This window comes from Phaethon aethereus, assembly GCF_964289735.1.
Source record: "Phaethon aethereus genome assembly, chromosome: 1".
NCBI classification, from domain to species: domain Eukaryota; kingdom Metazoa; phylum Chordata; class Aves; order Phaethontiformes; family Phaethontidae; genus Phaethon; species Phaethon aethereus.
In genome coordinates this window covers 14,041,205-14,064,069 of record NC_138575.1, presented here as the reverse complement: position 1 = coordinate 14,064,069, position 22,865 = coordinate 14,041,205, and the positions used below count along the sequence as shown (strand labels likewise).

The following is a 22,865-nucleotide window of genomic DNA, read 5'->3' as shown; positions in this document are numbered from 1 at the left end:
CAGAAGTTGCTTTTTTTTTTCTTTAGGCAATCCTTTTTTATTCCAAAATAAATATTCTATAGCTTCAAAACATGTTCTCAAGCAATTATACATCTTGCAATTAAAATTTTCCACTGCTCTTTAAAATTGAAATAAAATAAACCAAATTACACTTCACACTGAAATATCCTTCAAAGTATTTACTTCCTTAAAATATATATATTAATATTTTACAATTTAGCAATTGCCACTGTTGCTTATTTGCATAACTTGTAACCATAATAGTTCCTGATATCATCTTAAAAAAACAGTAAAGGTAATTTTTGTAAAGTATTAGGTCAGGTGTATACTTTTTTTTTTTATGTCTCTTTTAACCAAAAAGCCTATGCCAGCAAAGACCACACTTTAACTGGTAAAGAAATACAGTCTTATTATAGTTTAGCTGCATCTCAAGATTGGCATAAGCAATATAACAAAATAGCCTCTTGCTAAGATAAATTGCATCTCTGCTCAGATTGTGAATTACTGTAATTATAGAGACATGTCCTTTCTGGGGTAGGCAATAGATACGTGTGGTCAAATTTATGTTCACTATCTACAACATGAGCTTTAATAATAGTATCTCTAATTTGTACTTCCTGAAGTATTTGAAAATTTGATCGTTTAATTTGATATATTTTACGAGAAAAAAGTCTTCCACATACTCTCTTTTCTGTTTATAAGTGCCAGTGGGTTGTTCATGTTTCTGTGGCTACAAAAGGGGTACTCAGAAAATGGGGAGAACACAATCTTTTTGTATCTTACAAAATATTTATAATATTTCTTATAATTTTAAGGTCTGATGGTACATAGAGTGAAAAGTACTTAAATGAGAGCTTGAGTCTCTACAAGAGTCATATTGTAACATTTGGCTTAGCTAAAAGATTCATGAGAAAGCAAAATGATGCTGGGGACTATTTTTGCAAGTATTTAGAGGCATTAATGCAAAGACATGGATTCTTCTTGATGTGTCTTCTTCCTACCTGTCTACCTGTCTATATAGATGTGCAATAAGCTACATAATGGCTCCTTTCTCCCACAAATGACAAATAGGATCTTGAGTTTGAATAGAGGAACCAAAATGAGCAAGAAATATTGTCTTTCATTATGTGCTCTCTACAGTATTTCCACTTGCTTTTATTCAATTACTTCACCAACTCCTTTGAGTAATCTTTGATAAAGAGGATGAGATTTGAGGAATCATCTTAATTTTCTAAGTTTTCTTCAAAGCTTTTTTTTTGTGTCTTTTGGCAAACCATGTGGTCCCCTGTTTCATAGTCCTTTAAAAATAATAATTTGTAGTACATTTCAAAATTTGTGTTGACATTGCCATGGTATACCTTTGAAGTTGCGAAGGATAGATAATACAAAGAGTCAAGCTGTTTCAGAGAGGCTAATTTTCATTCTAAGTTTTGACAAATGTATATGTTATCAGTTACACCTCTGAGTTATTTTCAGGTTAAAATGTAGGTGTTCATTCAGACACTATTTGTGAAAGATCATTTAAAAGTTTTAAATCATAAAAACTGGTATATCACAGTCAGTAAAAGCACCAAAAGCAATGTTTAGAATATTTACATAATGATACCAAGACTTAACCTGTGCTAAGTTTTAGCAATAACTATTCAGAAACATTCATGCTGTTTTTAATACATTATATGGGTCAAACCATCTCTAAAAATTTATGTGGAAGTATGCTGTTTTCTCTAGAACTACTTTATGCCAAACATAACTGAATACTTGAATTCTGAGCATAATACTGTGTAAGTATGATTTTGAGTGCAGTCCAATGCAAACTAGTTAAGAGAAAGCTGCACAAAACCTTTTGGTCTGATCATGATTTTTACTGATTTAAAGGTTTGCCTATATCCACTTGGAATGTCATCAGAAATGCCATGCCATGTACCCCAAAAAATGCCATTGCGAATACCTTTGTATTTCTTGTGGTAGTACTTGCCATTGAGGTTGGCAGACAAGCATGCATCGAACCACCAGCCAGAGCTGTAGTACGCGCCACAGTTTCCTGAAGGATACCTGTCGTTGTCCTTGTCTGGAGTTGTAAAGAACTTTTGGTCGTGGTTGTAGTGCCTGCTGTAGTGAAGGGCATCTCCTGCTGTGCCGCTATAGCCGCGAACGCTTAGACGGTACTTTAGGTATTCGTTGGCCACGTAGAAGTGTTCGTATTTCGCGTACTCTCTGATGCCATTGAAATCTTCAAGTTCAATTCTCAGTTGCATTTCCTGGCTCTTTGTCAGGAGGTGAATTTTGTCATTCCCCAGCCAAAACTCCCTGCTGAGGTTTCCAAAGCCATTTTTGTAGTCGTTCCAGGTTCTGTTAAAGTTAGTGCTACCATCCTGACGCCGTTGCAGCACTGTCCAGCCGCCTCCATGTGTTTGCATGTCACAGTAAACGTCAAAGCTATCATTTCTGGGGTCAGGGCTAATCCTGTAGATTCCGTTACTCCTTCTGCCTGCTGTGTAATGATCAGCACAGTCTCTCTGCATTATTTGTATAACTGGTGAAAGAACAGATAGTGTTAGAATAAACATATTTTCAATTTAAAAATAAAACTTTTACCCAGACTGATGTGGCATACAGAACTTGGATTGGAGAGACTTCTACATAGGAAATAGTATTACAACAGTTTCATTTTTTTTTCCATCAGGTTTACTCTATAATAGATGCCACCTAGGATCTCTGCATCAGATAGCTGTCCGAAAAAAACCCACTTAAATGACTTTTTGTATCAAAACTGCCTAATATGGGGGTGTTTTGATTGTCTGCTTTCCCTTTTCTCCTTTTCTCTACTTTTCTCTTTAGCTTTTCATTACCTCCTGTAAATTTAGCCTGATTTCTTCAGTCCGAATTTCTAATGCTCATGTTTATATGCTTGCTGCTTTTTGTATTTAAATGTATACCATCACACCCTGTCTGTAATTTAAATCTTCATCTGGCAGTATGTCAGAGGAAAAACTTGGTCAAGGTGGGAATGACTTTAACTTGGCTATTGTTCAGTTGACATAATTTGATACAGAACATAACATGATTAGGAATGTTTTATGTGTTAATGTTGACTGTACTTTAGGAAGCAGGAAAAAAGTAATAAAATTGTCTCATCTATTGTAGTAGTACTGTGATTCCTAGAAAGATGAAGCTAGAAAAGTGATGATGTTTTCCTGTGTATATGGCATTGCTGGCTTTACAGTAAGGAAAAGTTTTAGCATCTACCATTAACACAGCTTTTTCCTACCAATGGGTGATGTATTTTATTCAAAAGAAAAATACCCCCAGGTTTTTCCTGCAGAGTGAAAATCCAGATTTGATCCACAAAGTCATCCAGTAATGACATTGTGTGCAACAGCAAGGTATTATAATTCCATGTGCTTAATTAAGTGATACAGAGAGCTCTCAGAATTTCTGAGTTAAGAGTCAAAACCATAATGTTCATTCCTATTGCATGTTTGAATTTATGGGCATGTTCATTTTCAGACTTGAATTGTATATTTTTCCTAGAAAAATTTAAACAAACTACTTCTTGAAAGGGAGGAGTGTTCTCAGGCTGCAGCAGCGGATGACTCAGGACTCCTTGTTTGCCAGTACAAAATCTGGGCATCTATGAAAGCACAATGCATAGGAATTGAAGGCTTAAAAGCCAAATCCAAATCCACAATAGACTCTCATCTATTTCACTGAACTTTGTGTAAGATCTTTGATGGACTAAGTTTCAGAGCAGATATTGACAGAGAATACATATTTCAGATAAAATGCTTTTATAATCCAATTCAACTCCTATTTAAATAAAGTTTTGCTGTCACTTTCAGTGGATGCAGGAATAACTCCTGTATAGGAAAAAGTTGTAGCTGTTCTCCTTGCTAGTTTTCATAATGTATATATTGATGCTGCAAATACTTTTAGCATCAATTACTGTAAAATATAAGGAATATCTACATGATCATATCCCATGAACAGTACCCAGCATTTCAGTAAAGGTGAGAAATATCAAAGATGAATTGTCTGTTATTAAGTACTGTACTTGAATTTGATTCATTGCCTATTATCAATATACCAAATACCACTCATTCTTTAGCTGAATGTTTTATATGTGAATTAAAGTAATTGATTTATACTGATTTATAGCTGATTTAAGCTGATTGTTGATATAGTAAAATCATTACTTTTATTATTATTAATTTGCTCTTCTCTCACTTCCAAGAATTTCAGCTGTACATATACTGTACTGTCTGCAGATCCTTCAATTTTCAATATGGGTAGAGAGAAGAACAGTTTTATTTTAAATTTGAATGCTAAGCAACAGAGGCTTAAAAACTGTAGCCTGATCTTTCTGCTTTATCTCTAGAGAGCCCTATCTTCATATGTATGATATCTAAGTGGTAGAATCCACTGACAATCTAGTGAATATTTCTTGTTTTCAAAGATTTGTATATGTAATATAAAAACTTAATGACTTTAAAAAAACCCTCAATCTTCCCTTAATAACAGTCAACATTAGAAAGAAATTAGTTCTATTTCTTTATTTTAATTAGGGCAAATAAAAAGTAAAAGAAAAGTGTTTGTCAGTGATAACACCTGTTTTCTGTTTTATATTGCTTTTATATTAGATTCATGCTAAGGGTTTAGTATTAAAATGATGGTACATCTGGTACCCACTTGAGAAGTACTGTTAATAAGCTTTTTTACATGAGGCTTTCAGATATTTGCTGTGATGATAGAAAAATTATTTTATTATCCATCTGTTAAAAAATAAATATTTACTAGATTCACTTGATGTTTAATGTCTTGCAGACCTTTTCAGAGTTGCAGTTTCACTTTGAAAAAAAACAGATGCAATTTTCTAAGGCACACCTAGTGAAAATATACCCCTTCTTATCCAAGGAGAAAATTTATGTAGTTCACTGATATTTAATATCCTTAATGAAGTGTAGTACGGTGTAAAATAAAGTTAATTTTTCATGGTTGCTAATTGAATTGCAAAAAAAAGTCCTTTGCAAAAAAAAGTCCTTTGAAAATTCATGTTTTAAATTCCATAATAAAGTCCAATTCTGGGAGGAACTGAACACCTGCAGCTCTCAGTAACCCTCTAGTGGCAGCTGAAATGTTTTACAGGAGTATAAATAATCACTAAAAGTAAATACTTAACTTGTGAAATTAATAACATAGCTATTTGGTTAAATTATATTTAGAATTGTTTACCTAATATTTGTAAAATGCACGGAAAAGTTATACAGGGAGTAAGAATTAACAGGTTACATACCAGGTCTTGGTTGCATTGCTGGACATTTAGAAGAACATTTGTTATCAAGGCTGTTCACAACGAACGTCAAATTAGCAACTTTGCTGTCGACATAATGTTCTACATTGTTCATATTTACGAGGCTCATCTTCTCTAAACGACCCTGCAGTGTCTGAATCTGGTTCTTTGCATTTTTTAAACTGGTTGCCATTTTGTTAACTTTGCTTTGTAGTTCCTTTACTCTGTTATCTTGGATTTTGCTGTTCTCTGTTGGAGTTTCTGCATTAGGTAGAAGGAATTCATTACTACTGTCTCTTTCTTGATTGTCATCTGCCTGCAACTTGCAATCTTGGCAGCATTTCTTCAGTTTGTTTACTGCTTCTTTAAGGGTCTGTACTTCTTTGAGAGTCTTCTCAAGCAGTCTGAATTCTTTGGGTAACTGGATGGTCATTGGAGGCAGATTTATCTGATATGGACAATCCTCTCCTTCATCACATTTCTGATTAGATTTGAGTTTTATAGGACAAGTCTCAGTAACTTTTCTTTCTTTAGCATCCTCTTCATCTTCTAAAACAACTGCAAAGACATTTGTTAAAGCAAGGAGAGCTGTCTTCAGCAAGACTAAGTAAACGAGCAGCTTCATCTTCGCAGAGAAACTGGCAGTATGAGGAAGTATGCAAAAGTGGAACAACTTTATAAGGGCAGCTTGAAGTCTGTGAGTTATCGGACTGCCTGCGCTGTTCTCAGAAATGGGTGGGAGTGCTTGCATCACGAGTGATTAATAGCAGAGCAAAGTAGGTAGTGCTTGCAAGAGTAGCACGTTTCAGTGAGTATTCCTGTCTCAGAGCTAGTGCATGTAAGCAAAATGATGAAATGCATGTGTGCTGATCACTTATGCAGTTCAATTTCATTCCTTGTTGTACATAGATTTTCTTTTGTGGGAAAAGAATCGCTTAGCTCTGTATTATAGTAGTCTTCTAACATCTGTTTCTTAACATTTGAGTGTTCTAAAACTTGAAAACCAGACTGTAGTTTTACCACAGCAGGTGGAAAAGGTGAAAAGCAGTCCCTTTCCCCGTTTGAGGTTTATCACAGCAATAGCTTCACTGACACTCAGTCCTCTTCTTCCTAACACTGAGTAGATATATTCATGAAAATGATTTAAATCCCAGAGCATGTTGAAACACACGTATTGTTTTGGTTCCAAACATTTTTCAGGGTAGAGTCACAAACTAAGGAGGATGAGCAGCACTTTCTTCTTCCTGTTTTGCTTAGCACTGCTTAGAATAGTTACCTGGAATATTAATGATTTGTATGGCACTTCACAGTTAAAATTCACTGTTATCTGATTCTGGGTATTTCTTATTGAATCTTTCTAAGTGAAGGGAAGGGAACTTAACACACCCCCCCACACACACCCTTTGATGCATGGTTTCCTAACTGTTGGATTAGTTGCCCAGAAAACCCAAAGCAAAGCCTGATGCTCTGAATAACGTCCTGAATTCTAAATCTAAAGCAAGGCAAGGAGATAGGGAAGGAGCTCCCATGGGCCCATCAGTCTGGGGTATTCTTTTTTGTATTCCTGATTTTCAGTTCCTGCTTTTCTTTTTTATTGTGCCTCATATCAGCTTTAAGAGTTAATCATGTACTTTGTGTGACTAATCACACCAAATGGAATACTTCAGCTCTAGGTGACAATTGCCATGTCCTTCCTCATTTTTATTCTACAGCCACCTTTGCCATTCTCACGTGGTATCTATGCAGTTTTAATGATCTGTGTCATTTTCCTTGTGCCCTAAAGCAAGGCTACAGGGACATGTCTTTGTGCATTCATAGCTCAATCAAGAGCCAAATTACTTGCATGAGTAAAGGATTTTTACACCAGTTCTTGTTTAATTAGTCCCATCTGAACAATTTATTTCCCTAAACCCTATTTGAAATTACTCATAATACAGATTAAACATTAAACAGACATTAGTCTCACACATACTCCATAAATTCATGATCTCTGGAATGTTACTAACTTTTCTAGAAACCACAGGCTTATATTGATAGTACTGGAGGGAGTCTTGGTAAAAAAAAAAACCCCACTTGTCTAACCTGCTACAACAATTCCTTCAGATTCCTGCATAGCACAATGGTCTGGATACTTTCTTGGGAAATGGGTTTTGAATCTGCCTTTCCCATATTCTAAATGAACATCCCAGAACCTGCCATGGTGCTTTTAGTTATGTGGCAAAACTGCGTATCTCTCCCTTTCAGACCATGAAAGTTCCCCAGCAATGAGGTGAAAGACTCCCCCCCCAGCCATCACTTTCATTTTGTTAAAAATGTATCAAAACAGAAATGTTTGTAACAGTAGATGAAATGTATGAATTTAATTTGTGAGTAAAATTTTTAAATTTTTATTTGATTGATAGGATCCTTTTTTTTTTTCTCTAAAATCAGGTATTTACAGAGCCTTGTTCTCCTGTATTGCTGCAACTTTCAAATTGAGGAAAGCTATACCAGCCTCTTTTGAGGAGCTTTAGAAATAAAATAGAGTTCCTAAATCCTTGTTATTTGGGAAGCCACATTCCCCTCACGGTGTCATTTGTTCAGTTTACAATGAACTCTGCAATCTGCTGTGTTACTTTGGGTTGGACAAACTATTCTGTGTCTGTAAAACTGATAATAATTATCCTTGGTAGGCCACATCTTATGAATTGCCTTGAAATGTTTAAATGAATATCAAATATTGTTATAATTTATGACACTTGTGCTGCATTGAAAGCCCCCAATACCATTACAACTGAGTGACTTCAAGAAGGGCAGAAATTTATAGTAATGCTGAATGTGAAAGAAAAGAAAGTTCAGTTAGTAAACGTGTGGTATCTGAGCTTTTCAAACATCTTTGCCCTGTGACATTCATTCCTTGGTCCCTTATATACACCTTAATTCTGGGGTATTTACATCCTCCTTTGGATGAGACTTTTGTAATCTTGAGATACTCTGCTATCCTCCAGATATTGTTATTAATCTGATGTTCTGCTGCTAGGCTATCACCAGTCTGTTTGGAGCCCAAAAGACCCATTTCTGCATCAGATATCTGTGGTGTTCTACCTGGAGAAGTCTTGTAATTGAGGACCGGTCCTTCTTCCTGTTCTGTCAGCAAATGTCCATTCCCAACAAGTTGTCAGATCTCCTTCCTTCAGGAACTCAAAGTAGTATGCCACAGCCCTTTTCATGTTTTGTGCCTCTCATCTCCCTTGAGATAAATGAAGCAAACTTTGAAAACTAAGTTTTTAATAAGTCTTTGCCCTTAGAAGGAGCACTGAGCAATCTTATACTGTAAAATGCTGATGCAGCTTAACTAATGGCAGAAGTATTGGACCAGATGAAAACGGAGAACTGCAGTTTGTTTATAAACGAAGTTTCTTTCCAGATGGCTTTTCTAGATCCCTAGAGTGTTCTGTGTAATACTTGAAACTTTAAAGTAGTTAAGGAATCACAAAACCCAAACCCAATCGTTTTCAGCTGTGAAAGGATCTAAGTGAATAACAGCTGATGACCACAAGTGAGAATTTTCTATCAAGGTCTTCTGTTTAGTTAAAGGTTATTTTCTTGTAGCTTTTCATCTCTTTCAGCCTTCTTTTTAGGAATTTATTTTTCCTTCTGTGGACTGAAGAGTTATCTTAATCTTACAGGCATATCTTCCTAACGATAAAGAAAATAACTGAGAGCTCATGGTATTCTTAAATTCTACTGAAGATTTTAATTCTGTTCACAGAACTACCCAGTGGTTGCAAGGTTAAAGAAGTAATATATTTTGGTTTAAAAGACTTGTTTTAGGACTGTTTATTCAAAGTTTATCAAAAACAGCATGAACCTTTCCCATGATTTTTCAGAGCAAGTTTTTTTTTTTTTTTCTGGCAGATCATGGAATGCAGATCAAATAGAAAACAACAAAGTTAAGACTGTCGGCAGATGCTAATTTAACTAGTGACTATGGCAATTTAAAATGTGACAGCTTGCCCGCTGATTTCTGGCTTTGTGCCAGGAGTTAACATCTTCTGCAGCAGAGTTGCTACAAAACATCCAGGATTGTGTAAGCAGTTCAAATGATTGGTGTGAACAAACCTGAAGCACATCTGGACTCATTCATAGAAACCATTTTGGTGGCAGAGGTGGGATGTGTTAAGATTCAACTGTCACAGTAGTAGACTTCAGTGATTCTGTGATATGTTTTGACTGAGAAAGAGGATGAAAAGTAATTAGATTCATCTTCAGTTTTTCCCAAAATGTGGAATATGTACCACAAATCCATACTAGAAACACATTTTGATCTAGGATTCTTTTGTATTAATTCAATTGTTTTCTTTTTTAATTCAGTAGTCATTCTTTGTGCAAGCAGTCTTTATGTTGTCCACTGGATTGTGGGCCTGCCTGTTAAACGTTCTCATCTGTCTGTGAGAACACACCAGAGCACAAAAAGGAGGGCAGTCCTAATCCATTTGATTTTCATTGTTAATATTATTCTTGAGATACAGATTACATAGAACTAGTAGCCATGTGGATTTCCTATTTCTTTAAATTGGTCTTTGCTTTATTTATAAATTTTGGCAACAGGCAGAAAGGCAACACTGACATAGAGCTCATAGGTAGTAGATAACGTGTTTATATAAGCAATGGTAAATGTAATAAATATTACAAAATACATGTGGTCAAAGAATATCACTCCTTCTGTTAAGGTGAGGACCATATTTCTAAAGAGAGAAAGACAGGTCTATGAAACTAAGTTCCTATATCTTCATTTTGTTTCTCACATGCTATCTGAAGATCTGCCTGCCCAAAAAATAAAATTAACTGCTGAATATTTTCCTATCTGTATAGCCACAGAAGACCCTGTAGTTGCCTAAGTACATGGAGAAAATAAACCAGAACACACTCTAAGAACGAAGTACAAATACAAAAGCCTCTCCCTGCTATGCCTTTGCAGGAAAATTCCTTTTTGATTCCTGCAAAACCCTGCTCCAATAAAACCCATTGGTGCAAGATTGTACTGTGTACTCAGTATGTTCCTTTTGAGTTTCATGACAAACAGGTGACAGCAGGAAAGCTGTCTCCTTTCCTGAAATGCCTGTTGTACCAGTCTCTTATCCCCCCTTTTACCAAGCCATGCAAGACAAAATTGACTACCAGATGCAGTATTTTCTTGCCTGTTGCGTCATCTTGATGGTGGCTGATTTTGATATTTTTCATGTAGGCACTGCTTCTTCCCATGAACTGTGGGACAAAACTTCTGCTATGAGCTATGCCTTGGGAAAGAATTCATGATATTATTTTTCCTAGTTAGTATTTGTTAGTTTTAGAAGCCTTTTCAGCAGTTTATTTTTCATTAAAGGATGCCTGGCTGATCCATCTGTAATTAAAAAAGTAAAATTGTACAAATTCTGTATAAGGCAATACAGTGCCATATCTGCTCTAACTTTGTATATTAACGTTTTTCATGTATGCTTTTACCCCCACTCTGTTTTGTCTTGTTTATATAGAGCTTTTTTATGTGAAATACTTTGTAGTAGACTATGAGCCTTTCAATGGTATATTGGTGAAAAAGACTCCATATCAAAATCAAGTGAGTAGATATTAATAGTTTCTCAGGATTTTTTTTTTTAGTGTTTGTCTTCTGAGTTACTGGCATGCTGTATGTGGAACTAATGCAGCCAAGTCACTTTTCTTTAGACAACAAAGTTCAAGGAACCATAAACCTTATGCCCTCACTTTGTGAAATAATGTTTTGCTATATTTAAAAAGTGCATTCAATCTTTCTCTTCATTACATTTATGTTTTTCTTGGAATAGGAAAGAGGGAAAAATAATTTCTGAAGCACTTTGTGAAGTACAAAAAATCACTTTGTTAATTTATTTAAATTATTTTAACTCCCAAATAGAAATGGCTTAGAAAGGTGATTTTTTTTGTCCCTCTAAAAATAACACTGTTAAGGTAAAATGGATTTACATATAATTGTGATTTTATACAAATGTACTTGCTACTTTTTGTTATAATTTTGCTCATCATAGACATTGGGAAAGAAATGCCCGACTCCATTTCTGCAACCAATAACCTTATGGGTTCAAGTATTGTTGTTTATCACTTAAATTAAATGATGAGAAAACTCAGTGACAAATCTTTTTCTAGTCGAAAGGCTAATAAATAGCCTTTTCCTGGGGACTTCCCATACTCACTCGACAAAATCTACTGCCTGTCAGTGTGTACATAGTTACAGATGAGACAGATCCCACCTTATTTTTTAACTCTAATGACAGCATTAATTTAAAAATCATATTGCATTTTTCTGCTACCATCATAGCTTCAGCACATATTAAATTAGTGTTTTTTATCTTCTTTTCTCAAAATACTTTGAAATATATGCTGAAGCCTGAGATATTGTTGGGTAGAGAAAATCTAGGTAATTTTAGAAGTGTTAGTCTTCTATAACTCTGTATGAATATTTAAGCCATATTGAAAAATGAGTGATGTAGATGACTGAATAAAAAGTGTAATGGTGATAATTACTGGGCATATATAAATTGTGATGCAACAATTTACATTAAAAATAGAGTTTATGTCACTTAAACATGTGGTCTTAGCTTGAGCTGGTTAGTCATCTTTGGCTCCCTCTATTGTGAAAGGCAAGTAAGAGCCTCACTGAGGATCTCTCTTGTTTCTTATAAACGCTGGAAAGCAGTCTGAAATAATTTAACGAGTTAAATTTGATGATTAAAAAGAATCAAAATCTTAAATACACTGGCTTAATTATTATCCTGTATCCTGGCATCTCTTTTTACATTCCTTAAGCTTCCTAAAGTCTAAAGGCAACACGTTTCAGTCTTTAACTGCATGGTTTGGAAAAAAATATGCAAAGGATACAAAGTAAAGGAGTCAATGTTTAGACTCAGTATACTTCAGGACAAGTCAGTATCTTCTTTTGGGTAAAAAGTAGAGAAAGCTAGAAAGCTGTCGGTACATCAGCAGAATACAGAATCTATCTTATAACTGGTGCAATATTTATTCATCCACTGCATCCTTATTCAGTCACTGCATTTTCAAAATTAAACAGGGCAGGGCCCTGAGGTAACCTGGTCTAATTTTGAAGCTAGTCCTGCTTTGAGCAGGAGGTTGGAATAAATGGCATCCAGAGATTCCTTCTAGCCTTATTTTTTCTGATTCTACTCTTCTCTTGTATGGCATGAAGTTGTAATATGTTGTAATAAAAATGATGTAAACAAAGCATTGAGGAAAATGCAAATAATTACTTTTTTTTAATATGTAGGGGTTCTGCAAAGATTAGAAAGAAAAAAAAGATTGAAGTAATTGCTTTAATTTCTTGCCTTTTAATCTTTACAAATGACCTGGAATTTATGAGGAAAAAAAATACCCTATGTGTCAAAATGGCCTGTTACACTATTTCCTCTACTTCGAAAACTGTTTTCTAATGCGGTCTGATTTGAAGACTTTGATGTTGGCCTTGTGTTGGAGAGAATATTTGAGGACGAAATCCTAGCTTAGCTGAAAGGAAACAGATTTCATTATAAATGTTGAGGAAAATTTTCACTATGTTTTCCTAAGGTGGACCAAATTTCATTGCTGTAAAAAGTAAGGCCATTTGGTAAGCAGATCTGGTCTAATTTACCATTTTCCTAAATTGAATTTTAAAAGAAAAAGCTTGGAAAGGTTTAATTGGAACAATTCCAGTTGGTTTTTAATCTATTTTTTAATCTAGCAAACCAGGAAATAATTATATTAGTTTATTTGTCAACAGCATTCAGACTTAAGTGGTTCTGGCTGTAATGGACTTAGGACTCATCCCTGTTCCAGTCAGTGGGAATTTTCTCACTGGCTGATTCCAGTAATGAGTTTTGTGTTCTAAGAAATAGTCTTGTCTTGTGATATTGAAGTGCATACTTCAAACCCTGTAGGAAAAGATGAAGGTAAAAACTGTCCTGTGTATTTTTTGGGAAATCAGATTAAATTGTCACAGAAGTCCTTACAATCATTAAATTCTCTGGCATCAGGACTGGTAGTTTTTAGTGCCGGGTTGGGTTTTTTTTGAGATAAATCTGTTGCTACACAGGTTACAAATACTGTGTCTATAGGTTTTTAATTGTTGTTCCTTTATTTTTAGGTGCCTCATCTTGAAATAGCCAGGACTTCAGAAGTAATGAGAAGTCACAGAAATACTCAGAAACAGAACAATGTAAACCGCTATATTTAGCCACTTAGAAATGCTGCATTTTCCTTCGTTTTATTGTTAGCATATCATTCTCAGTTCTGGTTGATGGCAATGGTGATGCTAATGATCTGGAGCAGATGCTCCTTGTCTTCCGTTTCTGTGTAGACAGTTCTGCACTGTTCTAGTGCAAGTGCAAGCTCTGAGCAATGGACTGAACTTGAGGAGAAAGCTTCAGTTCCCTCAGTGCATTATCATGGGTCCAAGCCTTTGCCTAGACAGTTTGGAAGTATCAGGCACAGGCAAGCCAAACACCAGCAGATATCCCTAGCTCACCTCTTCTAAAGGATGAAATGGATTCTGTGGAGACTGATAGCCAGCAATATGGATAGAAATGCAAGAGACATAACATGGGTTCAGCGTGCTTGCACCTGTGGCCCCCCTGCAATGTAGACATAACCCTTGAAAAGTCTATGGGAGATGGTGTTGCCTTCTCCCCAGACTAAGAAACACTTGAGCTGTGTGGTAAGTGTCCAAACAGTGTGGACTCAGTGAGGATTTTCACAGAGTTTTCTATTCAAAGAGGACCATTTATCCTTTTTCTTCCCTGAATGTTTAAACATTTCAATATTATCCAAAAGAGGTAAGAAAAGCTCTTCAAATAAACAGAGAGAAAATTCCAAACCTCACATAGCAGACTGGCCAGAAGAACCATTTGTCAAGTGGCTAATACTATACTGAAATCCTGAGTATATAGAAACTATAAAATATATTAATCCCTTGATTTTTTTCTGTTATCGCCTATTATTAAGCAAAAGAGTTGTTTGAGGAGACCTTTCAGATGTTTGAATGAACAACATGTAAAATGCTGGATTATTCTATGTGTTAAAATAACATTAAGTATAGTCACAATGTCCTGTTATAATTACAAAACCTACAGCTTAGAATGAAGAGGTGGAAAGTGTTGTTATTCCATTTAAGCTTAGAACACATTTTAGTTATTTTGCAGTATCTGCAAACATAATTAGAAGCATGTGTTAGCTCCATCATTTCTCCAAAATGTAGAGATTCTAGGGACTATTGAAATGAAGTCTTTCCTAGGAAGCCTTCAAAAGTTTCACTTTCGTAATGATTATGAGTAATTTATGTCAATCAGTATTTACTTGGTGGTGCCTATCTTTCTCTTCCGTGATTTTCTTTTTTTAGTTTTTTATCAAGATTGTGAGGAGTTAGACCAACATTCAGATTGCATCATCTTTTTAAGTTTAAAATTTGGCTTAGTTTTATTCATTTCTGGAAAGTCCCCAAAGAAGCTTAAAAAGCCTTGAAATTCAAAACAGGGAATGTCAAAGTTCTTAGAGTTCTTATTTATATCACATTTGAGTTCCAGAAAACTTGTTTTGAAATTCCAGATGAGTTCCTTGGTGTCTTGCTTTGAGCTGACTATCAGAAAGTATTGAATATAATCTGTTAAAATGGAGAATGTAAAAGCCTACTGCACTTAATGCGGGGGTGAGGAGGTGTTGATGCAGTTAGGGCCAGATTTCATTAGTTTTGCTCACATGGAAGTGTACCTTATTAATCACGTGGGTCCTCTCCTTTCTGTGGTTTTAATTCCCATTCATATTCTGACATCTTCTCTTTCTTACCAACATCTCATCTACGTCCACCTTCCAGCCTCAGAGAAATTACTGTGGTCCCACATCCAGGGGCTAGTGGACCTGAAGTCAAACTGGAAGGATATACAAGAGCTCCGTCATATCCTGCAAAGATTGTGTGTAACCTCAGATTGTGCTCACTTTTGCTTGGAATTTTCTTCAAGACATTTTGAAGAGACCTCTGATGGTGAGCTGTTATTAGCAGGCAAACATGAATTTATTACTGGTGTGGTTGTAGAGAAAAGTAATGCAGGTGTACAGGACAGATATCCGATCATAAGTATTATTCTGTTTTTCTCATGGATTCCTATATTTAAAATGTTTCTGCCCAGAGCCAGAAAATCTACCTTTTCCTGCTAGAAAAATATGAAGGATATGCTCTTCCCTTCCCCCTATTCAGCAAAATGTTCAGCCACAGCCTTTATCATAGGACACGATTATCCAGTATTTCATGGGATTTTTCACTGATTGAAGGAAACAAATTTGTTTTGGAATATTGAATTTAGGTTTTGTTTTGTTATGTTTTTTTTTTTTCTGGTGGAATAGCCAAGATTCAGATAATGAGGTAACATGAAAAAATATAACAAAGTTAAAAAATTACACTAATGTTAATCAGTTAAAGATAAGTATAAAGTAGAAGAAAGGGTAACTTAATAGCATAAAATAAACATAACAGAAAATTTAAATTAAAAGGGAAAGATACAAGTAAATCCAGTAATAAGATACATACTTCCGTACTTCTTATGCAATTACATTTATGGGAGTACAGGGAAAAAGAAAGCAAAAAGTTGCCAAGCAGCTATCTGTTAGCAGCCAACTCTTCATCCAACTTACCAATAATTCTCCATTTAGATAAGGAAAATTTATTTTCATTTATCCAGATGATCTATCAATTTTGGGTGTGTTTAAAAATGTGTGGGGTCCCAGTTCATTATTTAATGAGAAGGAAAAGATGAGAAAAGCAAAATACAGTTAAGTACAACTGATGTGGAAAAGGACTGGAAGACTCAACAGTTTAAGAATATTTCCTATTTACCCAACTATATTCCAAACTCCAGATTTGAGATCACCAGTATAACAAAATGATCTCAGTTCTTTCCAAGGCATTATGGTTAACACAGGGCTGAAAAAAGATGTCCTCAGTTGCCTCTTCTTTTCCCCTCACTACTCCATCTTCTCACTCATTCTTTTCCTTTTCAACATAATTACTTGAACTAAGGACAGCAACCATTTTACTTACCCCAGCAATGTGAGAGCTTACAAGCAATACAATGAACTGTGAGTTCATCTTGGAGGGAAGGGGGAGGATTGAAATATAAGTTCTTTTTTAAACTTGGGATATTAGTCTTGTACACAGCATTTTTAAATAGAAATGTGGCTAATACAGATCCAACAGACCAGAAGAAAACTATCACAAACCTTCATTTAGAAATGTTCTGTTTGTGTGTGTATGCAGATGTGTAAATACTTGTTGCTATTTTATCATAAGTTACTCCTTTCAAGTAGTTGTAGAGAGTGACAAGGTCTCCCCTGAGCCTTCTTTTCTCCAGACTAAACAACCCCAGTTCCCTCAGCCGCTCCTCATAAGACTTGTGCTCCAGACCCCTCACCAGCTTTGCTGCCCTTCTCTGGACACGCTCCAGCACCTCCATATATTTCTTGTAGTGAGGGGCCCAAAACTGAGCACAGGATTCAAGGTGCAACCTCACCAGTGCCGAGTACAGGGGCACAATCACTTCCCTACTCCTGCTGGCCACCCTGTTTCTGATACAAGCCAGGCTGCTGTTGGCCTTCTTGGCCACCTGGGCACACTGCCGGCTCATGTTCAGCCGGCTGTCGACCAGCATCCCCAGGTCCTTTTCTGCTGGGCAGCTCTCCAGCCACTCCTCCCCCAGCCTGTAGCGTTGCATGGGGTTGTTGTGACCCAAGTGCAGGACCTGGCACTTGGCCTTGTTGAACGTCATACAATTGGCCTTGGCCCATTGATCCAGCCTGTCCAGATCCCTCTGCAGAACCTTCCTACCCTCAAGCAGGTCAATACTCCTACCCAACTTGCTGTCATCTGTAAACTTACTGAGGGTGCCCTCAATCCCCTCACCCAGATTATTGATAAAGATATTAAACAGAACTGGCCCCAGTACTGAGCCCTGGGGAACACCACTTCTGACCAGCCACCAACTGGACTTAACTCCATTCACCACAAGTCTTTAGGTTTGGCCCTTCAGACAGTTTTTTACCCAGCAAAGAGTACACCTGTCCAAGCCATGAGCAGCCGGTTTCTCCAGGAGAATGCTGTGGGAGATGGTGTCAAAGGCTTTACTAAAGTCTAGGTAGACAACATCCACAGCCTTTCCCTCATCCTCTAAGCTGTTCACCTTGTCGTAGAAGGTGATCAGGTTGGTCAAGCAGGACCTGTCTTTCAGAAACCCATGCTGACTGGGCCTGATCACATGGTTGCCCTGTATGTGCTGTGTGATGGCACTCAAGATGATCTGCTCCATAACTGTCCTCAGCACCGAGGCCAGACTGACAGGCCTGTAGTTCCCCAGATCCTTCCTTCCAGCCCTTCTTGTAGATGAGTGCCACATTTGCTAACCTCCAGTCAACTGGGACCTCCCTGGTTAGTCAGGACTGCTGATAAATGATTGAAAGTGGCTTGGTGAGCACTTCTGCCAGCTCCCTCAGTGCCCTTGAGTGGATCCCATCTGGCCCCATAGACTTGTGTGTGTCTAAGTGGTGGTAAGCTGGTTGCTAACCTTTTCCCCTTGGATTATGAGGGCTTCATTCTGCTCCCCATCCCTGTCTTCTAGCTCAAGGGGGCTGGGTACCTGGAGAACAACTGGTCTTACTGTGAAAGACTGAGGCAAAGAAGGCATTAAGTACCTCGGCCTTTTCCTCAGCCTTTGTCGCTATGTTTCGTCCCGCATCCAATAAGGGATGGAGATTCTCCTTAGCTCTCCTTTTGTTGCTAAGGTATTTATAGAAATATTTTTTATTGTCTTTTACGACAGTAGCCAGATTAGTTCTAGTTGGGCTTTGGCCCTTCTAATTTTCTTCCTGCATAACTTCACGACATCCTTGCAGTCCTCCTGAGTTGTCTGACCCTTCTTCCAAAGCTCATAAACTCTTTTTTTTTTCCTGAGCTCCAGCCAAAGCTCTCTGTTCAGCCATGCCGGTCGTTTACCCCGCCGGCTCGTCTTCCAGCACATGGGGATGGCCTGCTCCTGTGCCTTTAAGATTTCCTTCTTGAAGAATGTCCAGCCTTCCTGGACTCCTTTGCCCTTCAGGACTGCCTCTCAAGGGGCTCTGCCAACCAGGCCCCTAAGCAGGCCAAAGTCTGCCCTTCGGAAGTCCACGGTGGCAGTTCTGCTGACCCCCCTCATTACGTCTCCAGGAATTGAAAATTATCATTTCGTGATCGCTATGCCCAAGCTGGACTCCAACCATCACATCACCCACAAGTCCTCCATTCACAAAAAACAGGTCCAGCAGGGAGCCTTCCTTTGTTGGCTCAGTCACCAGCTGTGTCAGGAAGTTATCTTACCTTCCACACTCTCCAGGAATTTCCTGGGCTGTTTCCTCTTTGCTGTGTTGTATTTCCAGCAAACACCTGGTAAGCTGAAGCCCCCCATGAGAACAAGGGCTAGCGATTGTGAGACTTCTCCCAGCTGCTTATAAGGTCCGTCTCTTCATCCTGGTTGGGTGGTCTGTAACAGACTTACAAAGCAAGTTAGGAATATGGTCTATTTCTTACATTGGATTTCTATATTGCAATTATTAGGAATTAGAGTACTTCAAATTAATCAGCGTAGTCTTATGTTACAGGTACAAGATAGGCCATTTTGAGGTTTGGTTTTGGGTTTGGTTTTGGGGTTTTTTTGAGTATCTTTGCAAGACCCTTGGCACTAGATTTCATAGGAATCTACTGACCTTTATAGAAGATATTAATGCTCTCTGTATGTTATGAACATAGTATAAATTTTATGTAATCAGTGGTAGTTATAACAGACACAAACATTTTTACAAAATTAAGATAATCCTATCAATGTCAGAACGAGGTTTTAACCATGCAGCTGATATATTCTGCTTTTACTGTACTGTTGCAGATCATGTTTCTCAGTTCTTACTGATCAAATGAAATGGAGTAGGAGCTTTAAAATCTGTCTGTAGATGCAGGTTAATGAAATAAAGTGTGCATATACTCAGGATTTATGTGTATTTGTGTACTTAACATATGTTAGCAGTCTGTAATTTTTGCCATGACACAGCTAGGAAATACTCTATCTATGCCTATAGCCAACATCATCTAGCTATAGAGGAATAAAATTATTAACCTTTGTCTCTAGTGCAATTTAAGAATTAGTTTGTTACTTATTGTGTGTTAAAACATGCCTTTTATGACAGTAAAGGCAAAGATGAACCTAACTCAGATTAGACGGAATCTCAAAGGAAAATGTGACTCATCTATTGTGAACATTCAGAAATAGAGGTAAAAACAAATATTTATGAATTCCAGTTCCAATTTAGCTTGTGATATTTAAAAAAAGAAATCTAATACTGAACTTGAGTAATAAAGCTGCATGAATGTTTAGTATTATGGCATCTGGTTACAATAATTTTTATATACTTTGTTAAATCTGAGATCCAAATGCAAAACCTGTAGTTTAGAGAGACAACTGGCATCCAGAAATTCAATATATGGTTTTAATGTTCCTGGTTGATGTTTTACTGTTTACACCAGTGTAAGTCTTCTGACTTAGGAATAATTATTATAATACACTATGGTGCTTTATAGGTCCTATTAGAAATACTACCCATTTCCCTGGTTTCAAAATACACTAAGTCTGTGAGCCTATTGAAGGAAGACTATTTACACTAAATTAACAGGCAGATAAGAGCATATTAGGACTCAAGGCATGGCCTACAATGTATTTCTTATAGTCATATGCTGGCTAAGCAGTTCAGAGCCTTAAATTTCAGCAAAATTAGTCTAATTTGCTTTTTACTGTTGATAATTGTATTAACTATACCAGATTTTTTTTTTAAAAAGGTAAATAGACCCAGACTGCCATTAGATCATATCTAACATTCAGGACAAAATCCATTTTAAGCACAGACACATCAAATCATTTCTGAATCCAGCAGCTTCTTCTAAAGCCAAATGAAGGTAAACAAAAAAATCAAAAGGTGAATTACTTTATGTTTTGATTTGAGGGTTGTATAATAAAACTCAATGTTTCAGCCATTAGTTAAACAAATAATGCTCACTCTTGCAAGTATCCCTATTTATGTCACTTTATATAAGTGAAAAATTATCCTCAATAGTAAAGATTTGTTCTGGATTGTTGCCCTTCGATTACAGTTTTCCAAATGCTATTTTCATGGCTAAAGGGAAACTTGGTAGCTAATATTGTTCTCCACTGTCAGATGTTTGTCCTTGTAAATGAAAATATATAAAAAGTATGTGAGGAGATGATCTGGAATGGAACGCCAGAGGCAGAAGCATATCTCCACAGATAGGGGATAGACAAGGGCTGTGATTACAAACCAAGAAGGCCAAATGTGCTTGTTTCCATGTAATGGAATAAAGTATAAAATATTCTGAAGAGAAACTATACAGGAAAAAATGCTGTAATAGTTGCTGTCATTTGCCATTGAACTGAAGAATGTCTATGGCCACAAGAGGCCGTTTGCTTCAGGACTGTGAATCACCTTTTCAGAAGATGGAAGGACAATAAATTTCTTGGCTCTATTTCCATTCTAGATATTAGTAGGAACCAAAGTCATACCGGCTAGAAAACTGTTTACTTCTCAGCCCACCTGATGGCAAACAAGACAAACTCTATCCTTTATACTGACCACTGAGTAATGACTCTAAAAGAAGGTGTTTCCTACCCATTTTCAGTATCTTTTGCAAAAAGCTGTTACTCATCCTTTACTGACTGTGCACAACGATAGCTCCAGGTCCAAGTGGGTACATACTGTCATTGCAATCCTATGTCTAATTTTTGTTATCAATAGGCAATGTATTCAGTGACTGGAAACCTGCTATTCCCAAGCATGATAGAAATGTGTAAGGAAAACAGTTGCTAGTCCTATTCCAGACATTCAGTGAATTTCTGGGAGCGTCCATTGATTCAGCTTACATAGCTCCTGAGGTTCACTTCATTTACACATCATCCACTATAACATATGTGGGAAAAGCAGCCTTGAAAGCATTATACATCTGTGCATCGGGCATCATCCCTCATCTGTTTTTATGACCACAAATAATAGAATTTTTCTACAGTAGGCTCATGCTTCCACAACTGACTATTTCTTCCCCTCCGGCTGTTGCCTCTTTCCTTTCTTTCCCTTCTGCCTTCCCAAGAACCTTCAAGAAAATAGTGTGCTGGGCTTTAATAACAAATCCTGGGATCAGGGTAGCCCAGTTCTGTCTCTGAGGGCTTTCCAAATAAAGCTGTGGTAATGGGAACTGTCTGGTGATGATACTTTTCACAGAAGTCTCACTCCCCTTGACTTGCTGGTTATGCTACCCATACAGTCTGTCTTATGCAGTCCTCAAAGCTACATGTCTTCACATTGTATAGAACCAGCCTCATTGAAATAGAGCTTTTAGCTCTGAACTGAACTGAGAAATTAAGTGTAAAATGTGTAAAAAGTCTTATGGGTATAAAGGAGAAAGCATAGCCTCAAGGACAAGTAAGTTTATTTCTATGGAAACGTTGTCAAACATGGCCTAGGTCTGCAGTGAGAAACTAAGCAATAAGAAAAACTGTAACTCAAAGGTATCGATCAGATGACCATGGAAAAGAACAATAGTGAGGTGCCACTCAAATAGGACAACTACACTTACATGTGAGACTAAGAAATGAATGGGTTGAGATAGGGAAATATGTTCTTTCTCCCAGAAGAGCTAGTTGGAATTGTGAACTTAACTGAAGAGCATATTTGGATCATAGAGGATACCAAAATAAATGTTTGACAGCTGCTTATCTTTATTCTCATGCAAGAAAGATCTGCTTTCCTTTTCTCAGGGCTGCAGACAGCAAAGATTGTCTTTGCTACCATGAAATATTTTGCAGTGGAGCTTAAAAAGATATGTCAATCAAACAGCTATCAACAAAATACATACTTCCTTTGGCATATTCACTCGGGTTCTGCTTCTTGACCATAGGACTGGTTCTGGATGGTTTCTCCTGGATATTCAAGAAAGGGGCATCTACAGAATAGCCCACATATGAATCTCTTAACTTAGTTCAGCTAAGAAAAAGGCCTTTCCCTGGAGGCCATGTCAAACATAAGGGTTGAAGTATGACTTCTGGGATTTTCCTGGTGCTGCAATAACTTTGTTTCTTATTTCAGGAGACCTGCACAACGACATTTATTGGCAGGTTCCCATAAAAGTTGCAGATTTGACTTGCTGCCCCTAAAGGCTAGCTATGGACTTTTATAGAACCGGATCACCTTATATTTTTTACCTGGGTTTAATATGGTTCTCCTTACCTGTAACTATCATATCGCTGCTGTGGTATTTCCCAGTGGCAAAATCGGGCTCCTAGTCCTATTTCCTATTTATATGGAGAAGGACTGTCTCATCGGCCCAAATTATTGCCCTCAAGACACCTGAGGAATCACCTAAGAGATGGGTACACTGCATCACACACATTCGGGTTTTTTAGTACTAAATATGTGGAGTGATTCGGTCTTGGTGTTTGCCAAAGGCCTG

The 22,865-nt window shown here is 37.0% G+C and overlaps 2 protein-coding genes across 2 annotated transcripts in view; one reads left to right on the top strand and one right to left on the bottom strand.

The window, feature by feature from the left end:
- CCDC146 (coiled-coil domain containing 146) overlaps window positions 1–22,865 on the top strand; it is a gene marked incomplete at both ends in the record, with an annotated part of 75,278 nt that overhangs the window by 11,160 nt on the left and 41,253 nt on the right. The gene's annotated exons all lie outside the window — the stretch shown is intronic.
- FGL2 (fibrinogen like 2) lies at window positions 1,815–6,038 on the bottom strand (the record flags this gene model as incomplete). The annotated part of the gene is made up of 2 exons (XM_082004491.1): window positions 1,815–2,533; window positions 5,291–6,038. 2 exons carry the CDS (start codon window positions 6,036–6,038, stop codon window positions 1,815–1,817), a joined length of 1,467 nt encoding a protein of 488 aa, XP_081860617.1.